The 21,634-nt window shown below is 45.2% G+C and overlaps 2 protein-coding genes across 6 annotated transcripts; one reads left to right on the plus strand and one right to left on the minus strand.

Annotated features, from left to right (window-relative positions):
* Positions 1-1,411: 1,411 nt before the first annotated feature.
* Positions 1,412-6,890, plus strand: foxh1 (forkhead box H1). Its single transcript, XM_040167936.2, has 4 exons — positions 1,412-1,508; positions 3,143-3,732; positions 4,352-4,456; positions 4,727-6,890. Exons 2-4 carry the CDS (start codon positions 3,259-3,261, stop codon positions 5,690-5,692), a joined length of 1,545 nt encoding a protein of 514 aa, XP_040023870.2. The 5' UTR covers positions 1,412-1,508; positions 3,143-3,258; the 3' UTR covers positions 5,693-6,890.
* Positions 6,891-8,337: 1,447 nt separating this feature from the next.
* Positions 8,338-19,920, minus strand: oplah (5-oxoprolinase, ATP-hydrolysing). Of its 5 annotated transcripts, none has more exons than XR_005710473.2 (28): positions 19,757-19,889; positions 18,887-19,115; positions 18,422-18,613; positions 17,816-17,930; positions 17,443-17,566; positions 16,723-16,918; positions 16,363-16,528; positions 16,130-16,268; positions 14,748-14,815; positions 14,164-14,339; positions 13,952-14,077; positions 13,720-13,832; positions 13,475-13,645; positions 13,245-13,382; positions 12,988-13,126; positions 12,769-12,881; positions 12,240-12,391; positions 11,950-12,110; positions 11,756-11,857; positions 11,472-11,646; positions 10,962-11,146; positions 10,735-10,881; positions 10,515-10,649; positions 10,234-10,383; positions 9,957-10,079; positions 9,708-9,868; positions 9,497-9,594; positions 8,338-9,139 (listed from the first exon to the last, which is right to left on the minus strand). XR_005710473.2 is itself a non-coding variant. In XM_078095837.1 (28 exons), exons 6-28 carry the CDS (start codon positions 16,837-16,839, stop codon positions 8,987-8,989), a joined length of 3,243 nt encoding a protein of 1,080 aa, XP_077951963.1. In that variant the 5' UTR covers positions 16,840-16,918; positions 17,443-17,566; positions 17,816-17,930; positions 18,282-18,613; positions 18,887-19,115; positions 19,757-19,920; the 3' UTR covers positions 8,338-8,986. The 5 variants fall into 5 exon arrangements, 4 of the variants coding, with proteins under 4 accessions (XP_077951963.1, XP_040023453.2, XP_040023452.2 ...); XM_078095837.1 differs by having other exon boundaries at positions 9,957-10,114; positions 18,282-18,613; positions 19,757-19,920; XM_040167519.2 differs by having other exon boundaries at positions 9,957-10,114; positions 18,882-19,115; positions 19,757-19,891.
* Positions 19,921-21,634: the final 1,714 nt, after the last annotated feature.

Genomic DNA, 21,634 nt, shown 5'->3' on the forward strand with positions numbered 1-21,634 from the left:
AGCTGGCATGGCAACCATATCCAACCACAGAGCACTTTACTAAGAAAGTTTTACTGAATAAATATCAGACACTGCTAATTATGGAATGTTACAAAAATAAGGTCATTGTTGTAACATAATTTCCTTTTTTTTACAGATAAGTGCACCTGAGAAAGGAGAACAAACCAGTAGTGTGACAGTGAAAAAAGCATCTGGGCCTTGTTTGGTGAGAGGACTATAGGGTGTGTTTACGTGCCTAAACATGTGTTCGTCACAGAGTTAATGTAAGACATTATACTGTTCATCTGGTTTGACAAGCATGAATGCGCTTCTGTTTTTTTTCAGATTAAACTGTCAGTGTGTTTTTGCCTGGTGAGATCCTACATAACAATGTTCGCAACTCCAGCCTGAACAGATGCTTCTGAGAAATACCTATAACGAATATACATTTGACGCACAGGCTTCTGAATCGAAAGGTTGGGTGAGGATCAGTTGTTAATACCACCACACAGACGGACGCCAATGACCCTGAGATCTGCTGACCTGTGAAATAAACTGGTCAACCACATCAGCGACACTCTGGGGCGCTGTGAGGAAACAGCTTGGGAGCATTAGCCACTGTCTCTGGACCTCAAGATAATATAGAATGCAGTACTTTTACAATGTTTAAAGTAACATTTGCATACAATGTGAAAGAAAATAGTTAAGAAAACTTATGTAGAAAAAGGTTTGCTGTAGTTTTGTCTTTAGACTTTTAACATGGAGATGTACTTTGTCAAGCTGCACATCCCTGGAGGCCTCTGTCCAGAGAACCTGATGCATGGCATGTGTTGTGTATTGTCCCGGTAAATTAATAGTAAAATAAAAACGAAATAATAGAGACACAGAGGGAAAATAAGACTCTTGAAGTAGTAAAGCTGAGACAGCACAATGAAGACTTCCTCTGGTTTTTTTGGTCTCTTTCACAAAGAGCTAAACTTCGTTCATCCTCTCCATCTCAGTTTCAGGAGGCATCCCAGGGCAGCTTAGGAGGGATTTGTCCAGACACAATCGGCCCATGTGAACCGCCTTGTCTCGGATGCTATCCTATTCCTATGGCTTCCCATTCTTCTCATGCGTAGCTCACTAATCCAGGCGTAACCTATTGACTGGCACTCTGGCAGACAGGAAGAGACAGTTTGTATTTAAATCAGACATTTCAACCCCCGTGCATGTTTATTTGTCCAAGTCACTGAGAGAAAGAAAGTTCTCCATCAAATCCACTTTCTGAACTGAGCAGGCTACTTGAGTGATTTGTTATGGGGTTCAAGTTTCTCATTGATTTTTTGGGATGAAACCACTAGAGGGGGCCAAACGTTATGGCTGGGCAACAGTGCTCGTGGGAACCAGAGAAGAAAAGGGCTAATGCAAATCGCAGCAGGTGAAGGCTGTTTGGAGCTCACCGTGGCAGGGAAGCCATCTGACCTGGATAACAAGTTCTCACTTTATCGGTTTTAATGCAAAAATGACAAAACTCGCAAATCTACATGGTGAGTTTCACACACAGGCTAATCATTTTGGAACACAATAAATCCCTCTTTATTTCTGCTATCCCTCTATATAGAGAGTTTCTAAATCAAAATCAAAGCTAAAAATGACCAGATGCTATTTTGTGTCATTTATATAAAGGGGATTCGGGCTGGCTGCAGGTTCATTGACAGTGAATTGTGGATTTGGAAGCACATGTAAATGGTGTGATACCAGTTTGGAAACGTCTTACGGTGTGAAAATCGACTTGTTTGCTATTCCTTTGTTTCCCTGTCTTTCTTGTGACAAATCTGGGTGGTACGTTCCTCTGCTGCAAGAGTTGCCTTGCATCGAGTGATGTAAATGTATTTATACTATACAATTACTGAAATTAAAAACGTTAAACCTCCAGTTCCCGATGCGTATAATATAGAGGTTGTTGATTCCTGGAATGAGTGTATCCGTTTTTGTTTCAGAGATATTTCGATGCAACACGTTTGCTCCTGTTTAAGGTGTGAATGTCCGACTCAACGACGACACTTAGCAGCTTGTAAGCGCCAGAAAACCCACAAATGGTGTTGAATGCCCCCCCCCGTATTTCCTCACATGCTAAGCAGCTCTTTTGGGCTGGACTCCAACGGGGTTCCACCTAATCCAACTTGTTTTCACTGTCTTGCTGGGAAGAAAGCTTTTGCACATTAGCACTACGTTAACATGAACAAAAGACATGCATTCCCGAAACTAAGTCATTCAACACTGAATGACGTCCTGCGTGGTCACAGGGACACCCTACTGTGCGCAAAACACCCCTCGAATATTGTGCGCTATCAGAGACGCACCACCATGGCTCCAAATAATTTATACACAATTTGTACATTGTCGTTTAAATTGAAAAAGCTCTTTTTTTAAGAGTTTACAGGTGCATAACTTCCTTTCTGGATTTAGGGTGACCTATAACTGCCTGCAATGCAACCTTCCATTCTATTCCTCGCAATGTAAAAGCTATTCTCTACCAAATCAAATATTTACATCACTTTGACATTGCCTGTTGAAATGAATTAAGGACTCATGATTTCATTCATGTTTCGACGTTTGTATATTAGACATTTCTTTTGTATATTGCTCACCAAAAACTGTTGATTGCGTTTAAGCTTCAATCGAAATTCTCCCTCTCAACCCCACCCATCCCCCACCGAGCTTTACTTTCCTCCTCATCACCAAAGTGTCACTCACTCTCGATAGAAAAGTCTTTTATGGTTTGAATTAGCCTTCACAACATGGTCAATGGCTTCAATGGCCGTGGTGAAATCAACATATTACCATCGTTTCTGTAGTTCTTCAAAATAAACGGCGATGTTTGTTTTAAGAGCTTTGCCTAAATCATACGCGGGCTTAATAGTTTAGGCCCCGCGTGCGTAAGTCTTCTAAGGACTGATTCCAAGAGCAAACTCGGAATATCTGCGTTGTAAGTGGCCTGTTGATATTATCATAAGGGTTATTTACAGGTCTACTGTCTTTCTCTCGCCCCTCCTCTTACACAGACCCTCCCCAGCCCCCCGGGGCGATCAGTCATTCGGCTCTCAGATAACGCGTCATTCCCTCCTCGATTACGCAGCGGGATTTACATGAAACTGTTAATTGTTTGCTCTTCAAATAGAGTCAGCCTGGAGCCAGCAGTCTGCCAGGAGTTAAGGACAGACTCTTTGACCTCCCTCCCCCTCTCTGTGCTCCTGCCCGAACGTGCGGGCCGATCTTCCCCTCCGGAGGATCAGCATGACAAAGCACTGGCCGGAGCAGACCCTCTTTGCACAACCCGCTCTGTCCCACCTGGGAGAACATCACAGCCATCAACTTGACTTCCACAGAAATGCGCAGCAGAGTTTTCCGGCCAGGGGTGTAGCGCGGAACTCCGCAGTCCAACAGTGGCCTCCACACCTGGCTCAGATGGTTCCCCAGCAGTTGTCGCGCGTGGAGAAACCCACAGCTGGCCACGAACATCTCACCAGCGCCACGGCGTTCATGGATTCAGTCGCACTGGCGGGCTCATCCTGCCAGAGTCCTCAAGATGCCCACTTCACGCAGGAAACTATTAGCGCGGACTCGTGGAACAGCGAACGGGAGAAGTGTAGCAGCAGCGGTGGGAAGAAAAAGAACTACCAGCGGTACCCAAAACCACCGTACTCGTACCTCGCTATGATTGCTATGGTCATCCAGAGGACCCCAGAGAAGAAACTGACGTTATCCGAGGTAAGAATACGTGAACATTGCATGTGTTTGAGTAACCAGTGAAAGGCGATTTGGTTAGAGGTTGTGTTTTACGCACGGTGCGTGCTTATTTCGGCAGTATATCATTTAAATGCATCTCAAATGAAATACTCTACAGTATATTTCCGTAGGCACACTATTTAGAATCAGATGGTTACTGATCCAAAAGATAAACCTTTCTATTTACTATGTCGATGTAACGCTGACAGGATGTACAGTTCATAAAGTGACACAAAACAGCAGCCTGCCGTGACACTTGAGTGACTATCACCCCTACCATTCTTGGTTTGCTTTGATAAGGTTTGACTGCAGTGAAACCAGACACTAATCTGTATCAGGAAGGTGATAACATGGGGATGTGCAGTGCGTAGTGAAATCCCATTTTAGTTGAAATACTATAAAAGTACTGGCAATACAACTTCTCGTGTTTTTTAAAATTCTGGGACAACTGAAGTGAAAGATACATCCGGTTTAGTTTCTAACTTTTAAAGCTACTATTATTAGTCATCATGATAATGTGCATTTAGATTGTATAGCATACTAAACTGAAATACAGTAAAGACAAACATCTTCCGGACTGACATTCTTGTTTTATTTCCAGATCCTCAAGGAGATCAGTACTCTCTTCCCATTCTTCAAAGGAAACTACAAGGGTTGGCGGGATTCTGTGCGACACAACCTCTCCTCTTATGACTGTTTTGTGAAGGTATGTTGAAACTGCTAAACAATTCCATGTTTAACTCTCCATTTATTTCTGTCAGAGGTCTTGATGGACAGTTCACAAAATACAGGCTTCACATTTGCATTAAGCTTTGCTTGTGGAAATACACTCTGAAGGCTTTAGTTTGAACCTCCAAACCAGTCTCGAGATTTTATCCGCTGTTATTGTGATGTTAACACTGAAAGTAGGTTTCATTAGACTAGGTTTTTTCAGCCTAAGTGCTCATCCCACTCTCGTCCCTCCCTCCACCTGTAGGTGCTGAAGGACCCAACGAAGCCTCAGGGCAAAGGCAACTTCTGGGCAGTGGAGCTGAGCCGCGTTCCTCTGGAGCTCCTCAAGAGGCAGAACACTGCTGTTTCGCGTCAAGATGAAACCATCTTTGCCCAGGATCTCGCCCCTTATATCTTGCAGGGACACCAGCCAGAATCGGAGCCTCCACCTGCCCCTCCCGTCCCCCTGCCCACCATGTGCTCAAAACCCCCCTCCCCGCCGCAGGAGGACATGTTCCAACCCAAGCTGGACTCGTCCTTCGCCATCGACTCTCTGCTGCACAGCCTGCGACCAACCAGTGCCTCCGGGGACGTGGACGCGTCTACCAGGGACTGCTGGGGCAAGGCGGAGCGCACTCGGCCTTCGCCGCCTCTTCGGGCTCGCTACGCCTCCTCTGCCCGCAGTGCCTCGGCCAGCTCGGCCAGCCCGCCCTCCACCTCCTCATCCGATGAGGAGTGGAAAGGCACCTCCCTGTCCGGGAAGCGCGTTCCTCTTGATGGGGAAGCTGGGTCGGACGGATACGAGGACTACAGAGCGCCGCTGCAAAAGTCAGCCCGACGGGAGATGGTTGCACATCCATGGGAGCTCCCTACCTCCTACGCCAAGTATGCACCGCCAAATGCAGTTGCCCCACCCAGCATGCGGTTCAACGGAGGGCCTCTGATGCCGCTGCATGGCGGACTTCCCCTTTATGGCTACGGTAGCTCTCCTGTAGCACCAAGTCACTTCTTAGGGCATACCTACTGGCCCATACTCCCTAGCGGACGAGTTTCGGTCCAAGCACCTCCCCTCATAATGGATCTGGACAACATGTTGCAATCTGTGCCTCCGAATAAGAGTGTGTTTGACTTGTTGGTACCAACCAATCATAACTCTCACCAGCATCATCAAGCACCCAGTCAGTACACACTACCAAATGGCCCTCCCTTAAACAGGTATTCTCAATTCTGACTGGACTGAAACACTGACTTGTGGCCTCATGCTGTCACTCATATCACACTACGATGCGAGGGAAACACATTTCTGCTGCAGGTCCTGCTGAATCGAGTTTCACTTCCTCCGGCTCAATGTTTAATATGCAAAATCAGCGCTGAACTACAGCGTGTATAAGTGATGGGTTCATGTTATTTTCTTTTTTTGAGGACAACATTTTAAACTCTCTTTATTGGAAAGAAATGTACCACAAAGGGCAACATAAGATCTACCTCAGGCTTTCAGGGAAATGCAGTGTGCTACACGGCTGGCTCTTTGCACTGTCAACCGTGTTTGCACTGTTTTAGATATTTGCATGAATTTGCTTTCTTACACAATTTGTATGTCGTCTTCCACCTGTGATGGCTGAATGTATGGTTGGATTCAATCTTGAAGTTTACACATGGTTGGATCGTGGATACAGTTATTATGAGCAACAAAGTATCAAATGCAATATTTTACTTTTGGTGTATCCTGCTTTCTAAGAAGAATATAGAATGGTTAGGTGAATAACATCATTTAATGATTTTTTTTTCTTTGCTCTGTGCCCACAGACACACTGACAATGTGTACACACATGTTTTATTTGAGTTTTAGTGTGTTTGTTCAGATGGTTAAATATACAGGACACATACCTCCAATGTTGGTCAAGTTTAGACCGTCTGTATCGGTCCCAAGGAGATTAAACAGATAGTGATACTGCACGTTAGCCCTGTAATTGTCGCATCTTCATGTTTTTGGTTTTGTAATGTAAAAAAAACTCAGGACACTGGAGACGATCAACCACCACAAATATCTACCTCGGGTTTTAAACGGTCCAAGAAACGTTTCTTGTGGCTTTTGCACTGTCGGTTGTTTGCACTATTTTATGTCGTTATTATGGTCATCCAAAGTAAAATGCGTATTAATATCTGCGTGTGCCTTTTCAGGTAAAAGTTTTCTACCATTTTTTTTTTACCAGTGTTTTTACAGGACTGAGCTGGAGTGTAAGCAGCTCAGAAGTTTAAATATAAAAATAAGCTTATGGAGTCGAGCAGGGTGTGAAATAAAATGTTTGTTTTTAAATGGGCTGCTCTGTATTGCATTGGAAAATGAGTCAACTAAAACGGCAGAACTTTGTCTTTTTATAATGTGCATTTGTAAATCTTGGATTCCTTTTATAAATGTATCATTTCTATGTTACTTGGTTTTAGTATGTTTGTTCAGATGGTTTCTAAGTCCTTGTGTGTCTTTAAAGCTTGGTGGTAGAAGAGCTACGCAACCACAACTGGACTAACAGCTGTCTTTATTTTACCACGAATCTATAGATTCACAAAACAAGAATTGTGGATTCAGTGCAAAATAGTCCTTCATTTGTTTTAATGTATGTGGCCAATTTCAAATGAGAACCTATCCTTTGACATGAAGTAGAATTAGAAAAACTCCTGAATAGCATCAATCCGTATCTCCTTAAGGTGAAAAGTACTAGTAAAAGCTACAATACGCCAATGTACTAATTATACATCAAAGTCCTTCAAATAAAGCAATTGATTTTAAGTATTAAAAGTGAGAAGAAAAAAAACATTTAAGTTCAGATGAGTCTTCAACAAAAATTAATGTTTCAATTGCACTTTTTTACAACTAATACCGAGCTAATAGCTGAACCCCAATCTTCTTCTCCAGTGAAAGCCACAAACACCGGGGGTGCAGAACCTTGCTAATGACATGCTATTCTGGAAGGCCTCTCTTGATTCATGCTTGTTTTCTCGCCCTCTCCCCGTCTTGCATTCTCCCATAATGAGAGAACACACACCCATAACCCAAAGCTGACTATCAGCCTAAAGATGGAGATTGTCCCACGCAGCAGGGGGTGAGTCTCAAATCCTCTCAGTATGATGGATTGTTTTACCACAGGAATTCTGTTCTCGAAAAGAAGGAAAACCATCTTTGATCCCCGGCCCATGACATCTGCAGCCGAGTTTCCAGCACACAAACATGCACACACTGCCAGCTGATTAACATCAACAGTCCGACAACCATCGGCCTCCCGCTGCTTCCACTATCTCTTTATCAGCTGCCTACGCATGCCTGCACTCCCTCACCATCCGTCCTGCTCTCCTCCCTGATCATTCCTGACCAGGAGGGAAGGGGGGGGCACCAGTTCAACCGGGACATGTGCCCCTTCCCCCGAACACACGACCACTATGTGTTGCATCTCAAAACTGCTTTCATGAATATACATGAATGACTGGCAGCCACACCGGGCCTCTGCAGTTTTTTTTGTGTGCATTTTAACTGCTCCCAAGTCCCCAACCTAAAAAAACAACAACCTCTGAGGCAGTAAAGTGGCATTTAAATGATTTGAACAGCTCACCTGTTTCAATTACCAACTGCTTACATAATGAGGAAAGTGCCGACAAACAACTCGACCAAACGACCCGTTAACAAAGGGACAAAAGTGAAAAGAGGGACATTACATAATGTGACTCACCCGGTGTGGTAGACTGAGCGTGACGCGGGACAAATGTTACACTGAGGATTCGATCAATCTTCGCTTCGCTTTACTGTACCGGCACATTTCCTCCAAAGCGGCAAAAACGTATCAGAGAAACTTTTTTTTAAAGATGCACAAAGAACACGATGGAAATAGTACAAATGGGGTTTATTTGTTGTTCAAATAACAGAAGACCAGGAACCACATTGTGGCGTTGTGGATTTAGAGAAGTGGTTGTTCCAGTTAAAACAGATTAGCAGCTGCTTCACATGTTTGGCTACTTTCTGGCATAGTCAGGCTGGATTTCATTCAGTTAAAAGCATTTCAGTAGGAAAATATACACACTATGTGTTAATTTGATGTCTCCATGAAATGAAATGTTTAGCGGCATACGTGTTAAGAGAACGTGACTGTAAAACCTGCAGAAAGCTACTCAGATTTTCCTAAATAACAAAAAGACATTTAAACTAATGGGTTGAATGTTACATTAAACAGAGCAAAACATCCTATGGCGTACTCCTTTAATATAAATGTTAGCAAACATTCTGCAGACCAGTATTTTAATAATCTCTATTCTAGTGATGTTGACTTTAATGATAGTTGTTGGTACGAGTAATCTCTTGTTTATTCCTCCCAGTGTAATGCTGTTACCACGCTCTCCCTTTATCTCTAGAATCAATCCATCTTTGACAAAGTGCCCCACTCTGTGCTTTCCATCTCCACCTCTAGTGGAGTTATTTGCCCACCACGTTACTTCTCCTCTAGCCTGTGCGCCGGCTCTCCGTCTCCTCAATTTATTTTCACACACCCTCTTGTGCCATTCGGTATTCAAAGACACTGCCCCTCTCGGGGAAGGACTCGTTCAGGCGCCTGCGCTTGGTCTCGGGTCGTCGGTTTGTGTCCCCCTCTCCTCCGTACCCTCCTCCCCCAGGGGTGTAGAGGCAGAACATGTCCTGTCGCAGGAGACACATACAGAGAGGGGATTCAGCTGTCTATTCAGTTTTCTTACCAACAGTTGCCTCCTGAAACCTTAAAGGATGTTTTCCGATTACTTTCAGACTGCTTGACCATATTTCAATTTTAAAGTTGTGCACAAAAGAAATTTACAAAACTCCCATCAGGCCAGATTTATCTGACCCTTTTCATCGAGACATGGGACACTATTTACTACTCATAAAAATATGGTTTCACATACGAATATGTCTGAAGTTGCCTGGAGAAGTTCACTTTCAGTTACGTTATACAACCTTTAGTCACGCAAAACATAACAAAATTCACTCAGTAGCAGTAATTTCACAGATGCGTGTTACCCCGGGCTGAAGGCTGACACTGGTTTTGGCCCCCAGGTTGAGGACTCGACCGTCTGCTCTGTGAAGCAGGTTCAGGCCTGCTGCCCCGTCCTCACCCCCTAACCAGCAGAGAGAAGTTAGTAAATGACTAAACAAAATAAAAAAGAAAGTGACACCACTAGCAAACAGCTATTACTTCAACCCCCACCCCTAAAAAGACCTCAAAGTTTACCCATGAGGCCGTAGGGACGGGTGGATCGCCTCTCCGTCAGTACAGACAGCACCACTTGGTTCCTGAACAGAAGTTTCCGCACCACACCGTCTCCACCGCAGTACTTTCCTGCACCTCCTGAGCCGGGCCGCAGAGAGAAGTGCTCTAAGATGACGGGATACCTGAGCACCACATTCAATGACATCCATCATATTAGCATTGCACACAATTGTTCTTTTGTTCAACTAAAACTTGTGTCTCGTGTCTGACCTCTTCTCCAGGATCTCGGGATCAGTGATGCGGGTGTTGGTCATGTGACTGTGAACGCCACTCCTCCCGTTCCAGCCTGGCCCCGCCCCTGCTCCGCCGGCAACGGTCTCATAGTAACCTACACTGTCATTGCCAAATGAAATGTTGTTCATGCAGCCCTGATGGGAATAGGAATGACAAAAAAAAAATATATATATATATATATATATATAAATAACATGACGCTTCAGGAGAGTTAATATGGATTGTTTTAATGTTCAAATACAGATTTTCTCACCTGTGAAGCAGCGCACACCTCAAATGCCCTAAATATGACGTCAACCACTCTCTGGGATGTGAGTACATTTCCTCCCACCACAGCGGCATTCTGGGAAGGCTGGAGGATTGATCCAGGGGGAATGATGATTTTGATTGGTGCAAGGCATCCCTGGAAATAAGAAAAGGGTACACCTTAATTCTACAAATTATATGAAAAGAGGATTCATTTCTAAAATGCAGCGAGGATGACGAGCGAGTAACTTCAAACATGTGCCCTAAACCCAGAATAAGCTTGCTTACCTGATTAAGGGGAATGTCTTGTCCCACCATGCAGCGCAGGCAGTAGATGAGGGCAGAGAGCGTGATGGCGCGCGGAGCGTTGCAGTTGCCCCAAACCTCTGTTCCCGTCCCCGTGAAGTCAAACGCCGCACTTCCCTGCGAAGGTTTTATTTATGTGACGTTTGTTTATTGGGCGAGACAAAATGTTTGGATTATCACGAGGAGGTCCTCCCCGCCCCACCTCTTCCTCATTAATCTGAACCCGCAGTCTGATGGCCGTCCCGTCATCCATGAAATCCTCCGACTCCACCTCCAAAGAACCGGTCTGTTGCCGTCGACGACGTGCAAAGTCTTTGAGCATGTCCCTCACTGCCAGCTCCGCATTACTCTGAAACATTAACCCAAAGGCCGCAGTATTACAGTATTTGCTTGTTCACTTACACACAATTCGCATGTAGCCACAGTTACCTGAATGTATCCCATGTAGGCCTGGACCACAGCTAACCCGTAGCTGTCAATCAACTCCCCCACCAGCTGGCTGCCTCTCTGATTGGCCGCCACCTGGGCCCGCAGGTCTGACAGGTTGTCGTGGAGATTACGAGTCCCAGAGGAGTCTGGGTACTGGGCCGGAGCCATCAGAGCTGCAGTCAGAGCTAATAGATACAGAGGGAACAAGCACGAGAGGAATGGAGTTTGGAAAAGGAGACAGGAAAAGAGAAAAGCTTGAAGAAAGTTAGGTGAATGCGAAATGAAGGTTATTATTTTGAAAGCTTCCAAACATGGCAGTTCTTCAACATTAGGACATTTTTTATGATTTGGAAAATTACGCAGTTATGTTTCCCAATATGTGTCGCGTATAGATAACACTCCCAAATATACATTTGTTTTTTATCGAGACAGCAGATCAGACAGAGATCTGCCTTCCCTCACTTCATCTGTCCTTCACACCGATGCCTGGGTTGTGTCCTCCTCTCTTACCCTCTTCCTGAAAGACGCCACCGGTGACGAGTTTAAATGAAACGAAGACGGCCCCCTCCTGCTGCAGGGAGGTGGAGTGGGGCGGCATGGAGCCCGGTGTGATGCCTCCAATGTCGGCGTGGTGCCCTCTGCTGGCGACAAAGAACACTGGTCTGCTCACTCCTTTCCTAAACACCTGGGAGGAAAAGGGCAACAGACAACGGAGTAAAGTGAAAAAGCCAAGTGGTGAAAATGAAGCCTTAAGTGATGAGGAGAGAAGGGAGACATCAGTGGGAGGGACCGACCGGCGTGATGACTGTGAGGTCGGGCAGGTGGCTGCCCCCGGCACACGGGTGGTTGCTCAAAATCACATCGCCTTCTTTCAGCTCGGTCCCCAATGATCTGATCTGCAGATGAAAGAGGAAAGCGAAGATCCTTTGTTTTCACTGTGAGGTTCATCCCACCCCCCAAAAAAAACAAAACAGTACACTTCCTGCACCTGGTACTGGACGGTCTCCTGCATGGCCCCCAGGTGGACAGGTATATGGGGTGCATTGGAAACTAAACCCCCGTCTGGTCCGAACACTGCGCAGGAGAAGTCGAGACGTTCCTTGATGTTGGTGGAGATGGAGGTTCTTTGCAGGACTCTACCCATCTGTTCTGTAGAGGAGGAGATGGGGGGGTACCCAACTTAGCATTACAAATATAATGACCCACAATCACTGGCCAACACCGCTTAACTCCGGTCTCCTCTCCACCCTCTCGCCTCAGCTCTGGCCGTTGGTGTACCTGCTATGCTCATGAAGCGGTGGGAGAAGATGGAGAGCTGCACGGTGTTGAGCTCAGTGCCCAGGGCGCAGTGAGGGTCGGAGCTCACAGTCATACAAACGTCGCCCCCTTCTGTTAGACGGGCCTCACAGCTCGGCTCCACCAGGATGGTGCTGAAGGAGGAGAGGGTAGAAGAAAAAAAAGTATCATATTCATACTCGTATTTTGGGGTTCACTTGAATATACCTGTATTCACTCTCTCTGTCTGAGAAATAGTCAGATACTTAATGTTGACTGAAACAAATTTAAAAGTAGGGAGATTCTCCAGCTCTGTCGGCTACATTTACTGTACTAAATATCTATCCGACACATTCAATGAGTTTAATTGAGAGTATGTGACTCATGAAATTGAGGCGAGGTGATAAGGTTAAGAAACCGATCCATTTAAATATGCCGGGATATTGACCTGATTGATTCGTTACAGCACTAACAAAATGTTTCATTGACATCGATTGGAAAGCTGATAATGGCAGTGAGGGGAAATGCCTGCCTGTTTTTGTCAATAATGATGGCTGGTCCCCAGATGCTGTGACCACGTGGCAGCTCCTCCCACAGATACACACTGGTGTCCAGGTAACCCTCCTCAAAGTAACACTTGGTCATCTAGGAAGAAGGACAGAGTGCCACAAGGTAGCATTTTGAAGTTTCATTACTTTGAATTTCCACTATTATCCATCTTAATATTCACTGTGTGAGAAGGCCTGTGTACCTTGACTGGTTTGCCTTGTCCGAGCGCCGTCTTTGTTTTGAACACTGACTTGATACCAGATTTCCCACAACCCCTCACTCTGATGTCATCAACAATGATCGCTCTGTCTGGGATGGTGAATCCAAACTCCTTCAGATAACTGAAAGGCCAAAAAAAGGAACACAGGAGCAAAAGTGTAAATGCGTGTGAAGTGAACAGTTCTGTTGACGAATCAATCAGCAAATCATCGAGCCAACGAGGAAAGAGGGCGAGCTAACCGCTCGGTGAAGGCCCCGCGGAAGTCTCCGGCAAGACACGACTTGGCGTCGGCGGGGTAACCGGCAGCGGTGACCATGAGAGCGCAGTCCGTGCCCTTGTAACGCAGGTGAAGGAAGACCTCGGTGGTTATCTGACCGCTAAAAAGGATAGTAAAGAACATGACCTTGTGAGTATTTACACGCCTTCATCCGAGAGGCACGAGAGTCACCCGCAAAAACGTGGTGCTGACCTGGTGAAGCCGCGCGCGCAAAGCGTATCCAGGCAGCGCTTCGAGAGCTGCTCCACCCGCCGGTCCAGCTCCCCGAAAGAGCCGCGCTCGTACTGCAACGAGCACGGCTCCTGCACCTCCTCCACCACGTCGGCTAGAGCCAGGCCGTAGGCCGACAGCACGCCGCTGTATCTGCGACGCACAGACACACACATTACAGCCTACACACACAACTGGGAAACAAAAAAAAAAATCATCGCCCTTACTTGTGAATGAAGACCGTCTTCATCCCCAGGGCTCGGGCGATGGCACAGGCGTGTTGGCCACCTGCACCACCGAAACACGCCAACACATGCTGGGATGTATCGTGGCCCTTAGCCTACGGGGGAGGAGCGAGAGGGCAACGGAAAAGAAACAAGGATTAAAACATTTAACTACCAAACAATCAGCGTTACTATTTTCACAAAGATGTATCGGAGACTGTTAAAAGCTGGAGACCTGTGTCAGAGCTCTGATTGGCCGGCACATGGCCTCATTTGCAACTCGAATGAATCCCATGGCAACCTCCTCCACGCTCATCCCTGACTTGCTGCTGGGTGGGTGTTTGGCTCCATTTGCGCCAGCCTGCGGAGGAAAAGCGTGAAAAACACATTTTAGCTTCATTATTAAGAACTCCTGAACAGGATTACTAAGATGATTTGAAACTCTACTTGTGATTGGTTAGAAGACAAGAATAGGTTGATCTCCTGGCTCAGATGACGGAAATGTTTCATGGTTTCTTCCATTGACAGCGGTTCGTCCTCCCCTGGCCCAAAGATCCTTGGGAAGAAGGAAGGGAGGAGTCGACCCAGCGCTAAGTTAGCATCGGTGACAGTCAGAGGGCCGCCTAGGAAAATCCCACAGGGAGTCAATCCGTTTCTTTTCCATACTTAAGTACACACATTTAACTGAATTAAACATGTTTTGTAACTGAAATGCAAAATGTGAAAGCAGGAGATTTGTTGTATGAAAGGGAGTTACTCAACTCGACTACAGAGAACATGCTAGCAGATTATAAATCTATAGAAGTGGTGCTGTAGCGGGACATAAGAAAACAAAACTCCCAGCTCTGTGCGTGCATTTGTGTCTGACTACATGGAGGTTGGATATGATTTATAGAGGGACTAAAAGGTGGACAACAAATCTATAGTTTACCCTCTACCAGGCTGCGGAAAAACATACATTTCAACAATGCATTGAGAGAATATGGACATTTTAAAACATAAATAAAAAAGGGACTAATGATGTCAGTTACCTTTCCTGTAACAGGCCGGTCCTGGATGTGCACCTGCAGACTCTGGTCCGACCACAAACATCCCTGATCTGAGAGCAAAGTAAAAAGGAAGGAGAGAAAACGGTTACGATGAAAAAAATGTATTACTGTTGGGGTTTTAAGTAGAAGTGAATGCCTAGTAATAGAATTTATAGTATGTGTAATAATGTTTAGTGTTAGAATTATAGTTTGTGTGATGTTAGATATTAGTTATTACATTAGCATGTTAGATGAAGTGAATGCAATTTGAATCAAACACAATTTATAGTCATTTAAATCATATAAACACTGTACACATTAACATTCTGTCACAATGTGATGTTAAAACCTGGGGACGGATGCTAGTTGCCGTCCTTTATGGATTTCTCCCAATTTTCTCCCCAAAAAGTTTTTTTTGAGAGTTTTTTCTCCTGTCAGGTAGTAAATGAACAACTTAATGCAAGACCGCCGATTGAGGCAAATGTCTTGAGAATTGGAACACATGAACTGTCTTAGATCTTATGATGAAGTGTGATGAACGGTGATCATTAATGATGTGTTGTAATTAAGGTGTACTAGTTATAAGATGAAGACTTAAACTATGCATGCTTTGTTAAATTCACTCATTGAGCCATAAAGCCAAATGTATCTACATTGAATGCATTGGAATGTGAGGGACAGAGAGGTTTCAGGCTACAGCTTCACACCTCGACGTGAAGAGGACAGTTCAGGAGGGGACACTTTGAAGGAGAAGCCAATGACATTCAAATGCACCCAAGAAGACACACCTCAAGAGTTTTCAAAGGACCAAAGCGGGGAAAGGACTGTTAGAATTTTCCTGCAGCCGCTTTGATAAGTCACTTTAGACTTGCTCAGAAAATTCTGTTTTGCGAAATATTTTACTGTTCGCTTTGTATTTCACTTTGTAATTGTAATCCTTATTACGTTGTTTAGTCATTAAATACTTTTTGATTTCAAGCAAATTGACTCATTCGATTCCTCGTTTCCGGCCGGGACGAGAACAAAGGAGTGGGGCCTCCCTCGAGGGCTTTCCGAACCCTTAACATTACTTAATTCTGATTGATTTGAGATTAAACTTGAACCAACAACAACTGGATCCGGGAACGATACTCACTCTTGTATTGGGCCATTATCAAACCTCAAACCTTAAAACCCGTCCCACTTTTGACGGTAGTGATCAACAGTCATCGAGGCAACCATTTGGCTTTCAGACACATATGCAGATACATCTTTTTAAGAGGTTGTCATTCATATTTACAGCATTCCTTCCAAAGACCCGTAAACAGACTTTTATGCTGAAATTTGGTAGAATTTCCCAAAAGTTAAAGTTATGCAAGCATATGGGTCAAGACCGACTGACCGACCTAAAGAACAGGCGTGATCCTCCACCTGCAGCCACAGTGTTGATGTCCAACTGCGGTGCTTGCAGCGTTACTCCGGCAGTGGTAGCCTCAAACACGTGTTCGTACTGGCCGGCGTAGCGACTGACATCAGTGGATGTTCCTGGAGAGAAAGTACAACAAAACAACGGCAAGAAGATCATCACATATAGTCTGTGACCTGTGTATTTGTTGCGAACAATATTCCCCCTACTTACCACCCATGTCAAAGCCAATCACAGGTTTTTTCTCCATTTCACTGTATGAAGTGATGGCGTACCCCACCACCCCTCCCGCCGGGCCGGATAGAACAGCCCTCGAACCGCAGAACTGCTCCATGGGAGTCAGACCGCCATCCGACTGCATAAACAGGACGTCCACATGCTGAGGACAGAGTTCAGTGGGTTTATAAACGACAACGAGCCACTGGAACATCTGGAAAATCCTGTCTGTGATCCGTAGGTTCAGGAGGGAACGTGATAGGATAGGATAGGATTTTACTGCACGAAGCAACTCATGAAAGAAAATGGTGGTATTTTGTGTCAGTTCAAAAGTAAATGAATGAAATAAAAACACACCTTCAGTCCAGCCTTGAACCCAGAGGTGAAGCCTTTTAAATACTGATGAATTTTGGGTGTGAGGTAGGCGTCGGCGCAGACTGTGTAGCCCCGAGGCACCGCCCTCACCATGGGCATGACCTCGCTGGACAGAGACACCTGGGTGAAGCCCAGGCGACGCGCCAGGCGGCCCACCGCTTTCTCATGATCGGACCAACTGAAGGAGGGAAACAAAAGAGGGTGGGGAGAGAAATGAGGCGGAGCTTGAATGGAAGTCAAACCTTAATACAGCTCTTACACAGTCGATTGTGTTTTCCTATCACTTCAGAGCTCTATCTGTGAAGTAGGACGGTTGGTTAACAGCTGGTTTCCTGAAGGTTCCTGAACGGAATTAGAGGCAAAGCATTTTAATGATTTAAATAGATTTAGAGGTATGCATGGGATTAAGCATGAACTTTCAACCACTAAAGTGAATGGGTTACACGCACAATGAAGAAACAGGCTATTGGACACCAGTCACCTCTGACATGCGCAGCATATCACGGCTCCCACTGAGACAGGGAGACTAAGAGCAAGAGTTGCACAATTGAATTACTTAATAAAAATAAGTTTAAATGTGATATTGGCTCGGGGAGATGGCCTGGCAAGGAGAGAAAGCTACCGGACAAAATAGAGGACAACCTTGCATAAACACACTTCTCTTGCACAGAGGTAGAAAACAACAACAGATGCACTACTGACGTGTACGAGTGTAGCAGAAGGACGGCAAGACTGGTGATCCCGCGAGACAGAACTCCCCTCAGGTCTTTTTCCACCCGCTCAAGATCGAGCTCCCTCCACACCTCCAGAGAATCCCCAGTGCTGCCTGGCACACAAGGATTAGATAAAATGATGTTACACATTGGGCAATGCTCTCATGTGTGTGCCAGAAGACTCTAGAGCTTACATTCCTCCTTATATAATTAAAAAATAAATAAATAATACGGTCCATTTCCTTTGTGGTATTCCCATCCGCACTGACATATTCTTATTGTGGGCGAACTACAGCAGGAGATTTGTGGGTAGGGGAGAGTACGAAAAAGATGACGATTAAGTACATAATTGTGTTTCCCACCAGTGACAATACGTCTGGGATCTTTTCTGGGCAGCTGGCAGCCATCTTGCCTGAGAACGACCCGCTCATCCACCTCTATCACTTCTTCGTACAGCACTTTAGGGACGGTCACCTCCTGCGCACACGCACACGCACACACACACACACACACACACACACACACACACACGAGGCATGCAAGTTCAAAAGCAGGCTTGCCGACAACATCTGATGGCAATGCCAATGGTGATAAGAATGGATGCAACACAGTGCAACGTGCACACACATGGGGGATTTCTGACAGCAAATCATCAGCTTCATAGATAAGTGACCATTTCGACCATTAAATGGTACGACTGGTGTGGAAGGGGGCAAACTCCATGAACCGCCCCTGTATCTGTACCACTAAATAATGTCTAAACCCTGTGTCGCAGAGAGACAAGAACCGTCCCCGGGCTACTCATTAACACCACATCATTGAACTGACCTGGCAGATCAGCTCCCTTCTTAAGCTTTTCAGTTGACGTGTCACATGCTTAAACGCGCCTGTACTCGCTTCACCTTTTAATACCAAACATCTTTGTACATATCTGTGGGTGTGAAATAAAGAAAACGAGCATCACAAACCAAGTCAAACAGTTTGGGCCTGGCCTGCGTGCCTATGTGCAACAAATCCTTGAAGCCCAGCGTGACTAGCAGCGCCGTCCTTTCTCCCTCCCTCTCCAGCAGCGCGTTGGTTGCCACGGTCGTGCCCATTCGGATCCAACCAATCAGGGACGTGTCAACGGGCTGATCGCGGGGAAAGGGACGCCCGGTTTCCTATCAAACACACATCATATACGGTCCAAGATTAAATAAATATAAATTTAAAATCAGCTTCATCGAGATGAATGCATCTTGAATGGAGTAATGCACATTTCATAGTGTTGAAAGTGTGACCTGAAATTTTCATTGAGTAACAGATAAGACATTCAAAGGGCAAAGGCTGGCATTTGGGATTTCAAATTCAAGTCTGCTTTCTTAACAGCAAGAGAAAATTAACTACAAAGGGCTAGCTAATATTTCAGAAAATCATTGTTTCCGTCACGTTGCCTCTTCCAGGACTCTGCGGATCCCCTCGGTGGGAGCGTCTTTGTAGTTCTGGGGGTCCCGGGACAGCAGCTTCAGGACCCTCTCTCGACCATCGGGCAGCCGGGCAAACACATCGGTGAAGGTGCCACCGCGGTCAATGGCAAAGTCAAATTTCCCTCTTTTTTCAAATTTCCCTTTTTCCTCAGTCATAGTGAAGGGAGAGAAGAGCTGCTCCAGAGTCTGTGACTGGCTGGAGTAACAGAAGCAAAGAGGCAAAGGTGAAGCAGATCCACAATACAACACCATCGCTCCCTGAGAGATCAGCTGAGATACACAAAACCATCACCAACTGCTTTGCGTCAATACATTACATCAAGTCTTAGTTCTCCTCAATACACCTCATGCTTATCTTTATATTTTAGGCGTATGTGTTATATTAAATACAATCATATTGATTGTCTCTCTAACTTGGCTTGTTTCTCATAGGCTTTCTGTATTATTATCACAATTGTCGGGATTGTGAGTTTAAACTAGCTGTATAACTCTATATATTGAACGTGTTTGTATCACAAATGCTAATGCGATTTTTACAGCAGAACATCCGAGAACCTGACAACCATAAAGTAAGAGCCACCATGAACTCGCCATGGATTCTGCAGGAACAGAACAATTCGAGTTTTGGGCTCATTGTAAGACGATAAACTATGGCAGGGAATAAACGAGAAATCTGCAGGGAAAAGAAGCTTCGAGCAAAACACTTGACAGAGTCAACAACAGCCATGCACGACGTGTCTGCAACGGAGGCTGCGTGCGTGCGAGCGGGAGAGCGCACGAAACGACCTCGAAGGTTGAAGATTAGAAAACCCGGCGGTAACGGAGACTGATCCCCACCTGAACACCGCCGCTGCACCGGCAGATTGATCCGATCGGTTAATCCGGTAACAGCGGTCACTCGGCTCTGTGACGATCACACCGCGACAGGACCGATTTATGCTGCCGACAGTGGGGAGGGGTTAAGCTCCACCCCTCTGGGAGGTGCCGGTATTACACGAGACGAGAAGCGCACAGTTTCTACAGGTTTGCTCACTATATATATATATATATATATAATAACATAGGAATTCTCAAGTGAAGGTGTCTAATTTCAAAGATTGCTGAGGCTGCAGTTTTTTATTTATTAAGAATCCTTTCGGCAGCATTTATTACCTGAGACAAGTTGGTACACTAGTTATCATTCCTCAGCATGTTCTTTACGTCAGTGGCGGCTAGTGGAAGATTTCATGGGTGTAGGGGCCCTTATGGGTTGTTGTTGGCAAAGTATATTTTCTTTGTTAGACTGTATTTATATTGACACTTTGGACACTAGGTGGCGGTGATTAGGTGCACATGTACATAAGGGACGTAGGTGACAGAAAGCGAGGGCACAGTAGCACCAGACAGTTCTCACCAGACCACGAAGACAGACCACTATCAATAGGAGCACGTTAAACCGGTATGTTCATCTGTTTATGCAATTGCCTGCAATAAACTACAAACCTCAACAACAATCATCGCTGGAAAATATTTTGTGTGTCTGCGTCGAAACATCACTCCCACCTGTGCCTGATGGCAAAGAACAACAACGAGCCAGCTAAAGGGGCAGCAAACCTAAGATTGCATTACAATGGGCTATCAAATCAATTTCAGCAACCATCCCCAGAAATACTAATTTATAGGTGATATTTACCATTTATTGCAAAACAAAAAATAGTTACCAAAAAAGTTGTATAACCACATCGCTGACGTTTAGAACAAACCAAGCACGGTTGAAAACTGAGTAAGTACCAACACAATATAAAGGGTGAACGTACCAAGACTGCCGCCATGTGCGGAAGTGGAACACAAACGTCTATCTAGCCTTAATTATAAGTCAATGGTTTCTATCGGGAACCAAACCCGCGTCCTCAAATCGCCGAGCGAGTGCCTATGCGCAGTGAGGCCCCACAGTCTGTGCTGATGTGCTAACCGCTGGGCCAAGTAAGAGAATCGCGATCCCAACCAGTGACGTGGAATAACGCGTCACTGTCGCCCCCTGAGCGATCAGAGAGACGTTTTTAGTGGTGCATGCACTAATATTAATAACTTAATAAATTTTTTTAGCTCAATTTTTAGCCGATTTGGAAACGGTTTGGTTTGTCATGAACGTAACAGGGGTAGTTATGGCACTGCATACGTATGAATAATGTTCTGTTTTATATCATTTTTGTGTGAAAAGCCAAAGCCTTTCTGTATTATTATCACAATCGTGAGGTGAGGATTGTGAGTTCAAACTGACTGTACAACTCTATATATTTCAGTTTCTACAGGTTTTCTACAGGTGGTGGGCCGTCAGGGCCAGCAAGGCCTTCTCTGCTGGCCTAAACATCATCCAAATAAATATATTTTTTTCCTGTCCAGTGGACTGTATATAGTCAGATGTGCCATGACGCGTCCCCGTCGCTCCCTGAGAGATCAGCTGAGATGCACAAAACCAACACGAGCTGCTTTTGCACCAATTGATTACATTAAGTCTTTGTTCTCCTTAATACTCCCCATGCTTATTTTTTTCTTTTAGGCTCATGTGTTATTTTAAATACAATCAAAATATCTTTTGATTGTCTCTTTAACTTGGCCTGTTTCTCAGAGCTGTGTGAGTTCAAACTGACTGTACAACTCTATATATTTCAGTTTCTACAGGTTTTCTACAGGTGGTGGGCCGTCAGGGCCAGCAAGGCCCTCTCTTCTGGTCTA

Source organism: Gasterosteus aculeatus, chromosome 21 (assembly GCF_964276395.1).
Source record: "Gasterosteus aculeatus chromosome 21, fGasAcu3.hap1.1, whole genome shotgun sequence".
Lineage (NCBI taxonomy): Eukaryota > Metazoa > Chordata > Actinopteri > Perciformes > Gasterosteidae > Gasterosteus > Gasterosteus aculeatus.

What these genes read in the sequence shown, in the direction of transcription:
- foxh1 (XM_040167936.2), top strand. Translation starts at nt 3,259, where the DNA reads ATGACAAAGCACTGGCCGGAGCAGACCCTCTTTGCACAACCCGCTCTG. An exon ending in AGAAACTGACGTTATCCGAG is followed by an intron (nt 3,733 to 4,351) that starts GTAAGAATACGT and finishes TTTTATTTCCAG; the next exon opens with ATCCTCAAGGAGATCAGTAC. An exon ending in CTTATGACTGTTTTGTGAAG is followed by an intron (nt 4,457 to 4,726) that starts GTATGTTGAAAC and finishes CTCCACCTGTAG; the next exon opens with GTGCTGAAGGACCCAACGAA.
- oplah (XM_040167518.2), bottom strand. Translation starts at nt 19,075, where the DNA reads ATGACTGAGGAAAAAGGGAAATTTGAAAAAAGAGGGAAATTTGACTTT. An exon ending in AAGACGGTCTTCATTCACAA is followed by an intron (nt 13,646 to 13,719) that starts GTAAGGGCGATG and finishes TGTGCGTCGCAG; the next exon opens with ATACAGCGGCGTGCTGTCGG. An exon ending in GACAAGGCAAACCAGTCAAG is followed by an intron (nt 12,882 to 12,987) that starts GTACACAGGCCT and finishes CCTTCTTCCTAG; the next exon opens with ATGACCAAGTGTTACTTTGA.